This window comes from Danio rerio, chromosome 18 (genome assembly GCF_049306965.1).
Source record: "Danio rerio strain Tuebingen ecotype United States chromosome 18, GRCz12tu, whole genome shotgun sequence".
Lineage (NCBI taxonomy): Eukaryota > Metazoa > Chordata > Actinopteri > Cypriniformes > Danionidae > Danio > Danio rerio.
The window spans coordinates 8084117-8102200 of NC_133193.1; the positions used below are offsets into that span (position 1 = coordinate 8084117).

At 37.8% G+C, this 18084-nt stretch overlaps 2 protein-coding genes across 2 annotated transcripts in view; both read right to left on the minus strand.

Moving 5' to 3' along the window:
* LOC101882393 (uncharacterized) overlaps positions 1-18084 on the minus strand; it is a 771022-nt gene that overhangs the window by 49632 nt on the left and 703306 nt on the right. The gene's annotated exons all lie outside the window — the stretch shown is intronic.
* Positions 1-18084, minus strand: part of kcp (kielin cysteine rich BMP regulator) — an 84166-nt gene that overhangs the window by 20102 nt on the left and 45980 nt on the right. Inside the window, exons 29-41 of the mRNA XM_692402.10 lie at positions 17856-18032; positions 17429-17511; positions 15606-15779; positions 12237-12416; positions 9769-10033; positions 6929-7011; positions 6720-6813; positions 6453-6626; positions 6290-6372; positions 4185-4305; positions 1690-1772; positions 1507-1606; positions 833-921 (exon numbers count right to left, since the gene is read on the minus strand). Coding sequence (XP_697494.6) covers positions 833-921; positions 1507-1606; positions 1690-1772; positions 4185-4305; positions 6290-6372; positions 6453-6626; positions 6720-6813; positions 6929-7011; positions 9769-10033; positions 12237-12416; positions 15606-15779; positions 17429-17511; positions 17856-18032 — 1706 coding nt within the window. The remainder of the gene's footprint in view (positions 1-832; positions 922-1506; positions 1607-1689; positions 1773-4184; positions 4306-6289; positions 6373-6452; positions 6627-6719; positions 6814-6928; positions 7012-9768; positions 10034-12236; positions 12417-15605; positions 15780-17428; positions 17512-17855; positions 18033-18084) is intronic.

The following is an 18084-nucleotide window of genomic DNA, read 5'->3' on the forward strand; positions in this document are numbered from 1 at the left end:
GAGGGAGCCCTGGGCTCGAGGATCCCTTGAGCTCAGGGCTCTCTCCCGGAACAGCATACCAAACAAGCTTATATTAAATCATCAGTGTGAACTCTTAAAATGGCACTTTGAGATGAAAAATAAAGGACTTTAAAATAGGACAAACAAAAAAGAAAAAATTTAAGAGAGACAGACAGACAATAGATAGATAGAAAATAGTACGAACGAATGATAGAACGAAAGAAGAATGGATGGATGGATGGATAGATAGATTGAAAGAATGAAAGTACAAAATGGGTTGGATAGACAATAGTATGAACGAATGATAGAATGAAAAAAGGACAGAACAATACATAGAAGGATGGATGGATGGATGGATGGATGGATGGATGGATGGATGGATGGATGGATGGATGGATGGATGGATGGATGGATGGATGGATGGATGGATGGATGGATGGATGGATGGATGGATGGATGGATAGATAGATAGATAGACAATGGACATAATGACAGATAGATGGATGGACGGATGGATGGATGGATGGATGGATGGATGGATGGAAAAACAAATGAGCAGATGGATAGACTGCCAGACAGACAGACGGACAGACGGACGGACGGACGGACGGACGGACGGACGGACACAGACAGACAGACAGACAGACAGACAGACAGACAGACAGACAGACAGACAGACAGACAGACAGACAGACAGACAGACAGACAGACAGATAGATAGATAGATAGATAGATAGATAGATAGATAGATAGATAGATAGATATAGAGGATGAGTGGATGGATGGGTGGATAGATAAAGCAGACAGACAGAAAGATTTGAATTGTCCTTACATTACAGATGCAGGTTGTGCACTCATTCTCCTTGTCTGTCCATCTATGGCCATCTGGCACACGGGTGTTGCTGCCCTCTAATACACACACTGAAAAAAACACATCTACAGCTCAATACACGCACACACACACACACTTATACAGCTATCTTTATGGGGACTTCCCATAGACGTAATGATTTTTATACTGTAAGAAATGTATATTCTATCCACCCACCCTAACAACTCTCATAGGAAACAATCTGCAGGTTTATATTTTCAAAATACTTTATTCTGTGGGACTTATGAGCTGTGTTCAAACAAATATGTCCCCACAAGGTCAAAATGAACTAGTATTGCTATACTTGAAGACATATGGTCCCCACAATGTAAGGAAATGTGAGATACACACTCTAGCACCATAGTTGTAATATATTTTATACTGTGAAATCATTTATTATGTGTCCTTACCCTACCCCTATACCCACCACAATATTCTATATTTCTATAAAAAAGATCCTGTTAAATATGAATTTAAGCTTTTTGAATTACAAGTAAACCACCTTAGAGTACAAGTAGGTCATCCCCATGTCATTATACAAGTTTGTGTCCTCGTAAACCACACAAACAAGTACACACACACACACACACTGCATTGTTTCTGATAGTTATTTCTGATCAGTGAATTTCTCGTACCATCACAGATGGGGCAGCAGGAGTCAGGAGGAGTGTGCTGGTCAGATGGAGAGCAGCTCAGAGGAGGACAACCACGGTGAACACACGTCCATGTCAAATCCTACACGCACAAACATACATGAACAACATCATTCTATATCAATGCAGATGACTTAAAAACACAGCAGCGCATTAGATGCTGACCTTGCACTGGCAGGTAAAACACGGGTCGTCAGTGGCCAACACTTCATTACCAATCAGAGTCGCTGTGCAGTTACTGAGGGGCTCTGAAACACACACCAATAAACCATCATCATATAAGAACAATTATTGGCAAATTTGAGGATTGAAGTGAGTTTAAGTTTGCTATACATTCAGGTTTAGCTTAGCTGAAAGTTATATCAGAGTTGTACTTCGTATTCTATGAAGGATTCGGATTTCTGCTTTCCAATCCGTCTCATCATGGGACAACGTTTATCCTTTTCATCATCCTGTTTCTCAGTATTTAACTTTGAATTGATTTTAATGAATGAATACGTTAACATTGCTTAATATAAGAATGTTCAGTGCATTTGCCTGTCTCTTTATAACTATTTTCAGAAGCCACCAAACTAGGTCAGAGGTCACGGAGACCTTGAGTGGAACTGAGGGCTGAGGACTTGAAGCAACTGTTTCTATTGTTATTTCTAGTAGTTCATACTATCTAAAATGTCTAAAGTGATTTTGCTATTTTTACAATTAATTCTTTTAAAGTGATTTTTTTTTATTCAAGATAGACTTTGTATAGTAAGAATATAACTGCCTGAATGTTGATTATACCGGTTTTTAACCAACCAGTTTTGATAAAGACGGCTGAGAGTACACTCAGCCTTGGATATGAAACAGATTGTACTTTAAGTGTGTGTGTTCTATTTGATTGTTGATCCGTTTCACAGGTCTGGAGTCAGCTATGATCAGTCTAAGGGATGTCTGACGTTTATGCTTAAGATATTGTTCAGAGTCAGTGCAATAGCCTAGTGGTTAGACATATGGTGCAGTAGCCCTTCAGGGCATCCCGAGTTTGAATCCCGGCTTGAGGACATTTCCTGACAATACCCCCTCTCTCTCTCTCCCACTTCGTTTCCTGTCTAAAATACTGTTCTATCCTTTCAATAAAGGCCAAAAGGCCAAAAATAAAACTTAAAAAAAATAAATAAATAAAAAGATATTGTTCAGAATATACGCACAAACCCCACGTGGAAATTTTCCTAGTCTATTTGTGTTTTAACCAATCAGGTTAGAACACCTATATGTATGACGCAGTTAATGACGTTATGTGAGAGTATAATTGTTATTGATTGGTGATTGTAAGCAGAGCGGCCTAGGAACTCATTGCGAGCGTTGAAGCTGGCTTCTGCTGATGAAACTGCAAACTATCTTCAGTAAACTTGATTTATTTATTTAAATCTCTGACTCCAGCTCTTCTTCATCTACCAGAATGGTCATTCTTTGGGTCAAACTGTATACCATCCCTACATCTAAAACACACCATAAATGAAAGGCTGTCTCGAGTTAATATGTCCATATCTACGTTTGCCCTTCTTTCAGTGTAGAACAAGGGAAAACTTGATTACATTTAACATGAGAAATAAACAAAGCGAGATCATGAATAAAGGAAACATTTATTATTTGAAAAAAATTCTCATCTCAAATCAAATGATTTAAATGTGGTCTAATAATATAAAAATTAAGAAATATGAAAAAAGGTAAGAAAAAATACTTTTATTTTAATTGTACGTTAATTATATTTATACAAATTAAAAAGAATACATATATTAACTATTATAGCTCTTACAGTGCATCCGGAAGGTATTGATAGCGCTTCACTTTTTCAACATTTTTTATGTTACAGCCTTATTCCAAGATGGATTAAATTATTTTTTTTCCTCAATTCTACACACCATACCCCATAATGACAATGTAAAAAAATATTTTTGAAAATTGTTTCAAATTTATTATAAATAAATCCCCAGAAAAATCACATGCACATCAGTATTCACAGTCCTTGCTGTAAAGCTCTAAATTGACCCAACGGGCAATTTAGTTTATTCAATTCACCAATAGCGCATGTCTTTGGACTGTGGGGGAAACCGGAGCACCCGGAGGAAACCCACGCCAACACAGGGAGAACATGCAAACTCCACACAGAAACGCCAACTGGAACTCAACTCAGCCGGGACTCAAACCTTCTTGCTGTGAGGTGACAGTACTAACCATTGTTCAAAAGTATGGTTCAACTCTGTATCATGGAGAACACTATTAAAGCAAATGCATACATAAACTTTTTTTGGGGATTTCTAGCTAGATTAATTTAACCTTTATCAATAATTAATTATATAATAATATTTTTTATATGAAAAAAATAAAGAGATTTTGTAAAGTTTTCGTGCATGCCCGAAAAGAGAGACTACACAAGAGAAATGAAACTACACTGAAAAAAGATTGATTGGATTTACTTAATTTCTTTAAGGTAAGTGGTTGCAAACTATGTATATGGGCTAAATTGAAACAAACTAATTAAATTTAGTCATGTTCAACCTAATCTGTTTGTTTCAATTAATCCAATATAAATAGTTTGCAACCACTTAACTTACAGAAATTGAGTAAATCCAATCAATCATTTTTTTTTTAATTGATGCATAATATCTGTTCATACTAACGTGTGCAGACAGGACAGCAGGAATCAGAGCTGCTGTGCAGGATGTTGTGTTTAGGACAGTCCACCAAACTCGGACACTGCTTTCTGTAACAGCGCAAGTGCTGCTCTCCATCCGGCATCACCTACAACACATAAACAGACTCATTCATTCATTTTCTTGTCGGCTTAGTCCCTTTATTAATCCGGGGTCGCCACAGCGGAATGAACCGCCAACTTATCCAGAAAGTTTTTACGCAGCGGATGCCCTTCCAGCCGCAACCCATCTCTGGGAAAACATAAACAGACTGTCAACACATTATATTTCAGCACAAAATCAGCACAAACATCAGATATACAGCTGAAGTCAAAATGATCTGCCCTCCTGTGAAATTGTAATCCGTTTTAAAATATTTCCGAGCTGCTGTTTAATGAAGTTTTTTCCAAGAACATTTTAAACATAATAGTTTTAATAACTCATCTCTAATAACTGATTTATTTTATCTTTGCCATGATGACAGTACATAATATTTTACTAGATGTTTTTCAAGATAGTAGTATTTAACTTAAAGTGACGTTTAAAGGCTTAACTAGGTAAATTAGGTTACTAGGCAGGTTAGAGTAATTAGGCAAATCATTGTATAAGCATGGTTTGCTCTGTAGCTTATTGAAAAAATATATAGCGTAAAGGTGCTAATAATATTGACCTTAAATGGATTAGAAAACTTAAAACTGCTTTTATTCTAGCTGAAATAAAACAAATAAGACTTTCTCCAGAAGAAAAAAATATTATCAGACATACTGTGAACATTTCCTTGCTCTGTTAAACATCATTTGGGAAATATTTATAAATATATATATATAGTTATAGTTATACAGTTAAAGTCAGAATCATTAGCCCCCTTTAAATTTTTTTCTTCTTTTTAAAATATTTCCCAAATGACGTTTAAAGGTTGAAGAAACCCTGGAGTACTTTTTTTGAGATTTTAACAGATGTGTGTGTGTTGTTGAGCATCAGTTAAGACAATGTTAGCACCTGTTAGCTGTAATTGTGGGGAAAACTGGATAATTTGGAGCTTTTGTCAGCTAATTTTAGCTTCCGGGTTTAAAATGATTTTTGTGCAGCAAACATGTTTGTCAGGAGAGCAGAACGAGAATTGTAGAATGGAAGACGTTGTCTTTTATCAGGAGTTTGTTAACATTTAGACACATCGCCTTGCTGCTTTGTACGCATAATCCTTTAGATTACCAGCAGGGCTAATGGTTAAAATAAACAGGGCAAGAGACCTGCTGCACAGAGTCTGCATTCAGACCGGAGATTGAGGGAAAAATCCTCATTTATAGTGTTTATATGAACACGATTATCTTTATAATAATATAAATTGTGGTTATCTTTATATAAAATTACCAATAACAAATGTAGCAGGACATTAAATTACTGTTTATTTATTTGCATTTTAATTTGTAAACTATAAAATCATGCGTCTCCTCACGGTTTGTGTCTCATTTTGTGAGCCGACTGACAACAGTTGTTCGCTCCCCTCCTTTTCCCCTGCTGGCCACGCCCACTCCTGCCCTTTGCCTAAGGCCTCTTGCCAATGCACGCCTCCCACCAGTGCTGATATACAGCCATATCGCACTGCTACTCGTGTGATATTGCTCATATAACCAATTCAGAGAATATTGGGGGTCGAGAGTCACTGGCATTGTTATTTTGGGGGTCACGGGCTAAAAAGTATGGGAACGCCTGCTCTTAAAAACTAGCTACAAAACAATCCACTGTAATCAAATGACTTGCCTAATTACCCTAACTTGCCTAATATATGATATCATGTAATATTATTACATAACATAACACAATAACCAAGCTAATTTGTTTAAATTAATTTTATTATTTAAGCTGAATTCTAGTATCTTGCAAAATAAGTAGAAATAATTATTAATTACAAAGACGTAATTATCATTGCAAAGATGTTTTAAAAAATCTTCTCTCCATGAAGCAACACATAGAAAATAACTTAAAAAGAATTCAAATTTCACAGGACGGCTAATCATCAATGACTCCAATGGTGTATCTATAAAAACAGCTGCCTTAAATTATTGCAAGTATACTCATCAGTATTACCGTACCTCACAGGTGCAGATCTGACAGGGATCTTCAGATGGCTGGAAACTCTCTCCAGGGCCATAAACTCTGCCTTCAAACACACAGTCTAACAGAAAACACACACACACACACACTTCAGAATCCACAGCAAAACTCAACATGTGTGTGTATGGAGTGGGGCTGTACCTGCGCACACTGGACAGCACTCTCCGGGTACAGTGATCTGGTTGATGCAGGTGGACAGACAGTGCACCTCTGAACAGGTGGTCACTCCGTCCACACACATGCAGGACATGCAGAGACCAGCGGACGCAAACCAGGTACTGCCTTCCTGACGCTCCACACCATCATAAATACAGCCTGAGAGAGAGAGAGAGAGAGAGAGAGAGAGAGTTGACCTTTTTGTGTAGACAATTGTGTAGTTATAGTGTGTAAATATGTAATATGCTGCACCTCTGCATCGGGGACAGCAGGAGCCGGGATCAGTAAGCTGATGCACACAGGACAGTGTCTTACAACGAGGAGACACACACTTCACCTCACCAGCCTGAAACACACACCACAAACACACAGCCTTTTTGTCACGTCTGTGTCTGCAGGACGAGGAGGACCACATGCTGAATCTCTGTGGGTGTTTGTGTGTGTGTGTGTGTGTTTCTTACCACACAGGTGCACTTCAAGCAGGGGTCAGCAGGTAGAGTCAGACTCTCTCCATCCACATACTGCTGATCGTACTGAACACACACTGTTAGGTCAAAGGTCACACCACATCAGACACACACACAATTAATACAGAAACACAAACTAACAACTAAACACTCCTCAGCTGACCTCCACAGAGATTAAAGCTGGACATTTTCATTCATCATGTTACTGTTGGGCTGCTACAGTATGTTTAGATTATCATATAGTACATTTGCATGTTGTCACGGTCGGTGAGGGGAAAAGGAGCGAGGACTCAGGTGCAGCAATAATGGGTTTTTATTTAATTATAAAATGAAAACAAAAAGGCAAAACAAACAACCCCGAGGGGGAAAAACTCTAATAAAACAAATAAATGAACAAACAAACTTGACTGGCTGGACAAGACAGGGCTAGACACAACAGGACAGGAAACTTTCGACGACGAACTCACAAAGGACTGAAAACATGAGGGGGATTATAAAGCAAAAAAGTAAATTGACACAGGTGAACACAATTAACTAATAATGGGTAAACAAGGAGGGTGGGACTAGACAATAGACGGGAGAGCGCATGACACAGAGAGACAATACAAGCCATGCGCTCACAACGCAACACTGAAGCACACGACAAAAGCACGTGACCACAATGTAAACACCAAGCCACGTGCTTTGACAAGAGACGCAAGACACGAGCACACGATAGATAAATACCTTACCGTGCGCTCACACATAAGCAACGCGCATGCTTCATCTCAGCGCCAACCAAAACTGAAACCAACTAGACGGAGGCGCCGAGAATAAAGCAGCGCGCTGCTGACAGAACAAACACAAACACTAGTACAAGAGCGCGCGCGTCTGAGGGACGCAGAGCGTGCGCGGCCACATCAAGTGGCAGCGCGCACACTCTGCGTACACCCACGACGGCGCGCGCGCGCACACAGAGACAAAAACAGGACCAGACGTGGAGTAGTGTCAGAGCTCTGCCACCAAAACAAGAATTTACAAGACCAAAGTGGCAGAACCCTGACACATGTTATCATACTATGGTATTTGTATGGTATACTCCTAAATGAGTTTGTATACTCCAGAAAGAATACCATGGTGGTACCATGGTATTTAAATAAATAAATTAAAAGTAAAGTAAATAAAAATAAATTAAATTAAATGTTACATAATTAAAAAAAAATTAAAATTACATTTTAAATTAAATAAAACATAAATTAAACTTAGCTTGGATCCTTCTTTAATATAATTTTAAGTAAAAAATAAATTTAATTAATCTCTAATTCTTCTTTAATACAATAAAAAAATACAACTCTGACATTGAAAAAACAGGGCATCTATTGTTACTAATTTATTTTTTGTTTTCCTTTACAACAGAGTAAAAGATTTGTTTTTATTTTATTACATTTTAGTTTCTTCTACATACTGTATTTTGTTGTTATTGACTAGAAAAAAAGTGTTATTACAAAACCACGGTTTAATAATGTCTAATTGCAAGCAAAAACCATCAATTGTTGAAAAAAATTCGCCAACAAGGTTGAACTTTTATTTTGTATTTTTTGTTTAATTTTTCTACATTTACACATTTTTTCCTACACTAGTACATTAGTTTATTCTTTATACTGTTTTTGTTGTTGCTGTTGACTAGAGAAATGTGTTAATGATTTGTTAATGCAAGCATAAAACCATAAATCCAAAAAAAAATCCAAAAAAAAAAACACAAACTATTATTTTGTCTTGTTTCTTGTTTTATTTCCCTACATTTTTGTACACATTTTTGTTCCTACATTTCTTTCTACACTATTGCATTTTAGTTGACTCTTTATACTGCATTGTGTTGTTGTTGTTACAAATCTCCAACAATCTATATTTTGTATTTTATAGTTTTATTTTCCAGCATTTTTGTTTCTTATAAACAGTGATGGGAAAAATGGCGCTATAAATAAACGCAATACTAAGGATGATACTTTTTTCAGTAACAAGTAATCAAATGAATTACTATTTCCAATGCCGTTACTGACAATAAAATGCACATTACTATAATTGAGAACACTGAAGTGGTTTTCATGCAAACAGCGCCTCTCTCAGTCATAGGACCTCTCTTTCTCTGCGGTGTGTGAGTCAACCAGTAATGATGATTGGTGTGTCTGTGAACGTGGTGTAACTGAGAATGTGATGATTGGCTTAGATAAAATAAGTATTTTTTTCCCTCGTTGAGGTGAAAGGCAAGAATGTTTATGTATTGTGCAAATTATGCCCAGGAAAAAAAAAAAGAGTCTCTCTGTGTCGGTGACAAGTAGTTTTAATCTAATAAAGCACCTCACATCTTCACATGCCACCACAAAATGAGTGGCTACACCAGTGATAGCATGAGCTCTTCCCCAAAGGAGGAGATAAAGCCATTACATCAAAGCAAATAAACTTAATTTTCTCCACTGCAAACACTTATTACTCAGACAGAATTAAAAAAAAAAATATCTAGATATATAGTAGAGGACATGTTGCTGCTGTTTCTCACATTGGCCCACAACAACATTAAAATGGTGTAGATTAGTGTACAATGCTTATATTTATTTAAAGTCATTTGACAAACTAGATTTATTTTAAAGTAACACATTAAATACTTTTTCGGATAATTAGTTACTTTTAAAGTATAGTTACTTTTGATATTAGTAATTTTTTATAATTAGTTATATAACTCAGTTACTGTTTGTGAGAAGTATCTACTAACTATAACTAATTACTCTTTTAAAGGAATGTGCCCAACACTGCTTATAAGACATCATAGTGTTGTAATATCCAAAAACCCCCCTGACCTCTGCACTCCGGACAGCACTTTCCCGCTGGAGTGATGGGGTTCTGGCAGGAGACCGCAGGACAGGTGATGGCGGAGCAGGAAACAGAGCCATCACGACACACACAGGTCCTGCATGGGTCCCACGGGTCAATGAAGGACTCTGTGTTTCTGTACTTCTTGTCTTCATACAGACAGGCGTCACACACAGGACAGCAGAGTCTAGTGCGCACTGGATGAGTGCACTTCTTAGAGCACATCTTCTTCTCACACAACACCACTCCACTCTAGAAAACACAAGCAGAGTACACTTAAAAATGATGCCATGTGGTGCAGTGATGGAGATTTTGTCATATAGTTTTGTTTGTTACTGTTTGATTAATATCTTAATTATATAATTACATGCCCCAAAATAAAATAAAAATACATTTAATATGAATGAAATTAATTACATTTAATTTATTGTAATTTCATTTCATGAAGTAATCTGGGATCCTCATTCGCAAGACGACTATAGTTCTGATTTTATAAGATTAAACATAGCTACATAACTATATAAGATTGTATAATTACATTTAAATTAGATTAAATTTATAAAATTAAATTCATTATTTCATTTTATTATTATTATTATTATTATTATTATTATTATTATTATTGTAGCATTTCAATAAAAGCACATTACAAGTAAAATTCATTCATTCATTCATTTTCTTTTCGCTTAGTCCCTTTATTAATTGGGGGTCACCACAGCAGAATGAACCGCCAACTTATCTAGCACGTTTTTACACAACCGATGCCCTTCCAGCCCTTCCCTTTGGACTGTGGGACAAACCGGAGCACCAGTAGGAAACCCACGCGAACGCAGGGAGAAAATGCAAACTCTACTGCAAAACTTATTAAAACATGCAAAGTTATTATTATCACAATAACAATATAAATCCTTATATAATAATAATAATTATTAATTAATATTCTAAATTACTTCATTATGAAATTACAATAAATAAAATGTAATCAATTTTATTTAAATTAAAGTTAGTATTAATTATGATTGATTTTATTCTATTTTTGGCCATGTGATAATATATCTAATATAGAAATCAAACAGTAAGCAACAAAACTTTACATAATAATAATAATAATAATAATAATTATTATTATTATTATTATTATTAGTAGTAGTAGTAGTAGTAGTAGTAGTAGTAGTAGTATTTAGTAGTATTATTTATTTAAATGAATTTAATATAATTATTATTGTTGTTATTTATTTTATTATAATAATGTTATTAGAGGCGCTTTGGGTGTATATAAATACACATTACATATTATTATAGTTTTTCTCAGTCACTTTGGTGCATTTCTCACAACACTATTTACATTTGCACAACAGTTAATGCATTTCTCAAAACAATCGGTCATTTGTGCACATCCTAGTTGCAGTTTCTCATTCCTTTCAACAAATTGCAAATGCTTTTGGACAGGCATCAATTGCTTTCATACAACTCTCTGCTGTTTAGAACATTATCATTTGCTTATGTCATGTCAGTCAAAATGAATTAAACTTGTGAATGCTGAATAGTCATTCCATATAAAACTAATAGACTTCATTTCATTACTTGAATCATTACATACAAAAATGTTGAACTAGTTGTCAAAATCTGTCAAGCTAATTTTATAACAAATTTTAAATCTTTTTTTTCTTGTAAAAATGTCTTCTAACTTGAACAATTTCATGAATGATTTGATGATGAATGATTTACAGTGTATGTTGGTTCAGTTCCAATATGTACTGCAATATTCATATTGTATACAGTTGTGCACAGCTTTACCCAAAGTAGGTTTATGTGTGTTGTAAATAAGGGTGTATTTATTATTTTGCACAATGCTGTGAATAAATTAGGATTGTAAAGAGAAAATGCAGTAAACATGTGAAACATACATATTCAGTGTCTTGTACTCAGACACCTCACTAAATGCAGTGATGTCCAACTTTACAGTAGTTTTCGAAAGGCTGTGCAAATAGTATAAAGTGCTGTCTTGAGCATTTTCAGGAAGTGCCACCAAAATCTGACTTTTTTGTATTGGAAAACATTTACAGAGTAAACTGTCATGACATGACAAAGCCATTTGACTATCTTGTTCATAAACAATGGTGTCAGGACTTTTTATCTCGATGACACTGACACTTTTATTGACATCAATACTTGCTTTTGAGTAATGAGCTCTCCATTTTGAGCATGTGACACGCTTTTGCAGGTTATCAGCTAGGTTTTGCAGTTTGTACTAAATGTTTTGAGAAATGCAACTGTTGTGCAAAAGCCACTGAGAAAAATCTTTAATAATAACATAACAAACTTAAATAAATTACTTAAATGTTAAAGATCAGAACCAAAATTATTATAATTATTATATAATATATTAAGGCGTAATATTATAGATATAGTGATATTACAATAGCACAGGTCTCCAGAAAGTCAGTAATCTCACCAGGCATGTGCAGGTGGAGCAGCGATCGTCAGCTGGGATGAAGGTGGATGCGTCCTCATACACCTGCCCCAGATGCTCACACGTCCCACTGCACACTGGACAGCACTCGCCTGGAGGACGAACGGGGCGCTTGCAGAATACTTCTGGACACGACACTGGGGAACAGGACACACTTCCATCCTACACGCATACACAACACAGGGGACGGTAAACAACACTTCAAGAGCTTTTTAGATTATATGTTCGATAACTGTTGAGCATTTCTTATCTTCCATATCTTGACAATTCACCCTTGTAATGGAAGGGCTGGAAGGGCTGCAACCCAGCACTGGGAAACACCCATACACTCTTGCATTCACACTCATACACTACAGCCAATTTAGTTTATTTAATTCACCAATAGCGCATGTCTTTGGAGGAAACCGGAGCACCCGGAGGAAACCCACGCCAACACAGGGTGAACATGGAAACTTCACACAAAAATACTTCACCCAGCTAAGGCTCGAACCAGCAACCTTCTTGCTGTGAGGCGACAGTGCTAACCACTGAGCCACCATGTCACCAATTATTCCACTTTGTTTGTGAAAAACAGAGTTGATTTTGTTTGGCTCGGGGCCTCTACAGTCAAATAATCACCCTTTTGTCAAAAATCTCGGGGTCATTTTTGACTCAGATCTGAAATTTGACAAACAAATAAACTCAGTGGTTAGGTCCAGCTTTTTCCAACTAAAGCGACTAAGAAAGTTAAAGGGCCATGAAACCCCCTCGTTTCAGCAGGGTGTTTTCACACCTCTACTTTGGAAAAAGTCAGAAAAGTGGGCGTGTCCAGCTCTGTTTAGGGGGGAGTGTCGGAGGAACTAAAGTGGGATGGTGTGGGAGTGTCTATTTGTGCACGCGCGAGTTTCAGAGTCAAAATACACACCCACACAGACAGGAGAAAGTGATGGTGTTTAACCTACAGGGACATCTGTAGTCGAATTATTTGCCAAATTATTAAATGTTGGATTTTAACTGCAGTTTGGCTCTTTCATTCAGGGAATTAATTCATGTCCCTCGCGACAAACGAGATATTTGATTCGAGGAACTGCTGCAAGCGTGTATTTTTCATGCAATGTTTGATATCGCACGGCAAATGAGAGAAAAAAAAACTCTGCATTTCCCGGACACTTAGATGCACACGGCAGGTAGCGTCAGAAAGCCGCGTGTGTTATTCCGGTCACAAAATGCGGTGCTAACATTTCTGCACTCAGTGCAATAGTTAACTTAATTCTATACGAACAAACTGAATAAACAAAGAGCACTGGTCGCTCACTTACCAAATCTATAGAGACAGGACAATCACCAGCAACTAGAGCCGCGTCTTTATGGCGAGAATACTACAAGCGAATCCGGATCTCAGCGTTTGCAGATGAGAACAGCTCTCAGGTAAACAATAATCCTCCTTAGACACGTAAGTTATTGTTGTCGAGCGTCACGTACACTGTTAATCCACACGTGATCCAGATAAGCTCTCACAGAGAGAAAATGAAAACGAAACTTAACAGCAGCAAACTGTAAAAGCAACACTTCACGCTTGTTTTGCCAACACAACGTGGCGTCTTTGTGGTGTAAACACGGTGACAATAATGAATATTAATGAAGTTGCACAATAGAGCGCGCTGATTGGTTTGACCCAAGCCTTACTCATGCATTAATGCATCACACTGTAAGACGTAATAAGACACACTCTGGCACAGACGTCCAGTCTGCACGCTGGAATACACGCTATTATGTCATGGCCGTGACGCAGCTTCAAAAATTCGTTTCAAATAGGAAGTACGAATTTGCTTGAAATAACGCAAAAACAACCAATTTACACTTTTTTGTGAAATATAGGTGTCCTAATAGTGTTTTAAGCAGTGTGGGACACATATACGACTGTCAACAGCTCAAAAAATGTGTTTTGGTGTTTCGTGACCCTTTAAAGCCTTTCTTTCTTTTGTTATTTAACTGGGATAAAAAAAAGAGAGAAAATATTTCACCCATCAAAACCTCTCTTTGCTGGCACCCTGTGAAACTGATTTTAAAGTTTTAACTTATGTTTTTAAAGCTCTACATGGACTTGCCCTGGCCTACATATCTGAAATCTTAAGTTTATATTCTCCCTAAAGATTCCTTAGGTCCTCTGCTCAGCTCCTGCTAATTGTTCCATATTTGTGGCATACAGTTAGGTTGATGAATATTTCGACTTCGACACAATTCTAACATTTTTGGCTCTACAGACCAACACAATGAATTTCACAGTTAACAGATTCAAAATGAACTCTGAAATGAACTCTTTTAGCTGCTTATTGTAATTTGGATAATGAGGGAATAACACAGAGCTGGCAATAGAACAGCTTAGAAGCCAATTGTCCATTTACTTTTGGACCCTTAACAAGTGGGAGGCACATTTGCAAACTGTAGTAATTCCTTCAGCGTTCACCTGATTTGGATGTATTTGGACCCTCAAATAAAAGCTAAATATCTGCAGTTAAAGCACATCTTTTTCGTTTCATTTCACATCCATTGTGTTGGTGTATAGAGCCGAAAATGTTAGAATTGTGTCGATGTCCAAATACTTATGGATCTAACTGTATTATATCCGGTCTCTATAATTGTTTATTAGTTTTGCCATGTCTGTGAAGCACTTTGGTCAACATTCATGCTGTTTTAAGGTGCTATGCAAATAATGTTGACCTTGACCTTAATTTGTTTGTGTATCTTTCGGATGAGACGTAAACTGAGGTCCTGAGTCTCTTTTGTCATTAAAAATTCCATGTCACTTCTCATAAAGGATAGTAGTGTAACCCCGGTGTCCTGGCCAAATTCCCTCCATTGGCCCTCACCCATTATTACCGTCTCTCCACTCCACCAGTAGCTGGTGTGTGGTGAGCGCACTGGCGCTGTTGTCCTGTGTCTGCCATCGCATCATCCATGTGGATGCTGCACACTGGTGGTGGTTTGGAGAGACCTCCCTCATGTTTTTGAAGTGCTTTGGTTGTATGGCTATACATGATAAATCGATATATATATATATATATATATATATATATATATATATATATATATATATATACACACATTGTTTATTTCCAAACATTTCTCATCCACAGCTTTTTGTTCTGTATGTTTATCTAAAAAATAATCATCAGCCAATCTGAATCAGGCATTTCTTCCATATGTAGTTTGCTAAGGGAGGTGCGTACTAGCCTAGGGTAATAAAAGTGCATTGACTTGGACTTTCTCTATGCAAAAGAATCCAATTAATGAAATTAGATGTATAATTATACTTTTTTAGAATCAAAATAATGCCACACAGTATTCGCAGTTTAGTGTTTGTTTGTGTACCAGGCAAGCACAGCTCCTGCAGGGGTCACTGGGGTCAGGAAATCTCTCTCCATTTCCACAGTCCCGACCGTTGAACTGACAGCCTTCACACACAGGACATAAGCAGGGGTCGCGCTCAGGATGAGGACAGGAGACGATGGGACAACTTTTAGGAGAACACTCGACCTCACCTCTCTGATGGACAGACACATGAACACCCCAGCATTATAACACATACAGTACACACACACATATTACACTGCAGTTTGATCATGAGGATTAGCTCAATGATTGGGTAATTTAGATACAGAAGTCAAATTGAGGAGTGAACAACAGTTGAGTGGTCAAAATGGCAATTTTCAATTGAGATTTGAAGCCGAATAGATGATGGTAAAATGTCTTTAGAAATGGCAGCATCATTATGCTAAATTTACACAGATTAATAGGTCAGTTAATACAATTTAATTTTTCCAATCATTTTTGACAATTCAAAAATGGGAAAAGCAATTTTTTAACCATTGGAAATTAGTACAACTTATCAATTAAAACATAGAGCCGCATTGACATCCCCATTTCCAAGGGACTGAACATTGTGGTGCCTCAAAAATAAAGATTTCAAAGGTAAAGTTTGCTAAGAAGAATCTAAAAATGACACTGAGGTGTATTTAATAGTCGAAACAAAAAAAACAAGAGACATCTCTAGTTTTCTACTTGATAAGAAGAACAATAGACAGAACAATTCATGGATGGATGGATGAAAACAACAACTGACGGATAGATAGGTAGAGAAAACAATTGACAGACAGACAGCTGGACGGACGGACAGACTGACAGACAGACAGACTGACAGACAGACAGAGAGACAGACAGACAGATAAATAGATTTATAGACAGACAGACAGACAGACGGACGGACGGACGGACGGACGGACGGACGGACGGACGGACGGACGGACGGACGGACGGACGGACGGACGGACGGACGGACGGACGGACGGACGGACGGACGGACGGACGGACGGACGGACGGACGGACGGACGGACGGACGGACGGACGGACGGACGGACGGACGGACGGACGGACGGACGGACGGACGGACGGACGGACGGACGGACGGACGGACGGACGGACGGACGGACGGACGGACGGACGGACGGACGGACGGACGGACGGACGGACGGACGGACGGACGGACGGACGGACGGACGGACGGACGGACGGACGGACGGACAGACAGACAGACAGACAGACAGACAGACAGACAGACAGACAGACAGACAGACAGACAGACAGACAGACAGACAGACAGACAGACAGACAGACAGATAGATAGATAGATAGATAGATAGATAGACGGACAGACAGACGGACGGACAGACAGACAGATAGATAGATAGACAGATAGATAGATAGACAGATAGATAGATAGATAGATAGATAGACAGACAGATAGATAGATAGATAGATAGATAGATAGATAGATAGATAGATAGATAGATAGATAGATAGATAGATAGATAGATAGATAGATAGATAGATAGATAGATAGATAGATAGATAGATAGATAGACGGACAGATAGACAGACAGACGGACAGACAGACAGACAGACAGACAGACAGACAGACAGACAGACAGACAGACAGACAGACAGACAGACAGACAGACAGACAGACAGACAGACAGACAGACAGACAGACAGACAGACAGACAGACAGACAGACAGACAGACAGACAGATAGATAGATAGATAGATAGATAGATAGATAGATAGATAGATAGATAGATAGATAGATAGATAGATAGATAGATAGATAGATAGATAGATAGATCAGTGTACTTACAGAGCATCTGCACTCCTCACATGATGTTGTAGATGATGGAAATAACTCACCATCAACATAAACTCTTCCCTCAAACTGACAGCCTGTGTAACACACACACACACGCGCACGCACACAGTCAATATGAGCATCATAAGTCTCAGTCATGAACTAAAATCTCAATACACCTCTAGGAGTTAATAATTATTGGAGTATCGTTCTATAGAGCATATGTTTGGACGAAAATCATCAATAGATTATTCATATGGTTTTTAAATAGATGTAACAAAAAAATTAAATTATGCTAAAATTGCAATGACAATGAAGCACACTGGTTACCGTAAATTACACTAATGTACACTTTTTGTACAGTATGTATTAACAGGATTTTGTGACTACAGGTTGTAGCAGTGTGATGGTGTTTTGTAGACGCATGCTGATACTGTACCGTCACACACAGGACAGCACTGGTCCGGGCGAGTAGTGGGGTAAGTACATCCGGGGTTGTGACACGGCTTCGTATTGCAGGTCACATGACCATTGGAACATATGCAATGAGCGCAGTGATCAGAGGGGTCGGCGAACTCCTGACCATTCAGATACTCCACACCAGCATACATGCAACCTGAAAACACAGAACTCAATATAATAACAATAATGAATGAATAATATAACGA